This window comes from Crocodylus porosus, unplaced genomic scaffold (assembly GCF_001723895.1).
Source record: "Crocodylus porosus isolate Cpor-Errol unplaced genomic scaffold, CroPor_comp1, whole genome shotgun sequence".
NCBI lineage: Eukaryota > Metazoa > Chordata > Crocodylia > Crocodylidae > Crocodylus > Crocodylus porosus.
In genome coordinates, this window is record NW_017728906.1 from 84,279,675 (window position 1) to 84,280,763 (window position 1,089).

At 37.2% G+C, this 1,089-nt stretch overlaps 1 protein-coding gene across 2 annotated transcripts in view; it reads left to right on the forward strand.

Annotated features, from left to right (window-relative positions):
• The window catches only part of UNC50 (unc-50 inner nuclear membrane RNA binding protein), an 8,132-nt gene extending 7,043 nt beyond the window's left edge, over nt 1-1,089 (forward strand). For both annotated transcript variants that reach the window (XM_019529470.1, XM_019529471.1), the window contains exon 6: nt 785-1,089. In XM_019529470.1, the coding sequence (XP_019385015.1) occupies nt 785-921 (137 nt within the window). In that variant the 3' untranslated portion in view covers nt 922-1,089. The remainder of the gene's footprint in view (nt 1-784) is intronic.

The window sequence follows — 1,089 nt, forward strand, 5'->3', positions numbered from 1 at the left end:
CTGACTTCCTGCCCTTTGGGCAGGGGGCTGGACTCGATGATCTCCCGAGGTCCCTTCCAGCCCTAATGTCTATGAAATCTATGAAAATCCTGGCCTCTTGCATAATTTCTGGACCATCATGACTACAATATCACTCTTGCACTACTTTAAAATATCTTCATTTAGATAATAATTTACCAATGAGTGATTTTTACTTTTGTTCTGTTAATTTTTTTTTTAGCTTGTCAACTTTTTTTTTTCCTAATTCCTATTTTAGCTGGCTGGCATCCTTACTGGCTGGCGTAACCACCTTAAGTGAAGTGCTTTGTACTCCCCAGTCTTTATATACAATCTGTGTTGAAAGTTCATGCCAAAAGCACCTGTATCCCTTTATGGTGATGTTTAAGCAATGTCATCTCTACACATCTTGCCCATCTTTATACACAGTATTTCTTGATGTACTTAATACAGTTAATATGCAGCACTTACCATATTTGTTTTGAACTCCCTAATTAGGGTAGTGTAGGAAACGCAAAATCATACTTCAGCAGATCAAGTGTAGTAAGAAACCTCTGTTTTTTGGAAACTAAATTATAGTTGGGCAAATTGCTGCAGAATTAGCATTGCAGGGAGGACAAACAAAATGCAGCTGTATTCCGGCTTGTAAAGAAAATTAGCAAGATCCTATATTGTTGGCTGTCAAAAGGAGCTGCTCTGACTGCAAAGCTCCTGATCCTGCCATGTCGGTACAAGAAGCTGTTGTATGGTTCTGACTTGAATCAAAACACTGTCATTTCTTTTCCAGCACTGCCATTTTTGAAGAACACAGTGATCCTTTTATATCCATTTGCACTTCTCATCCTGCTCTATGTGCTCTCCTTAGCATTGGGATGGAACTTCACCAAGACACTTTGTTCTTTCTACAAGTACAGGGTGAAATAAAAACAGGACTTTGTCTGCTGTGTAGTTAGTCTTAATCTTGGCTGTCTTGACAGGAACAAGTGAAGACTATTATTTTGTAAATGGTTGTAAATTTCTCTTTATTGTAGATAATTGTGTAAAAAACTTGGTGTCAATTTTTAATAAGATTAAAATATTTACAACAGTAAA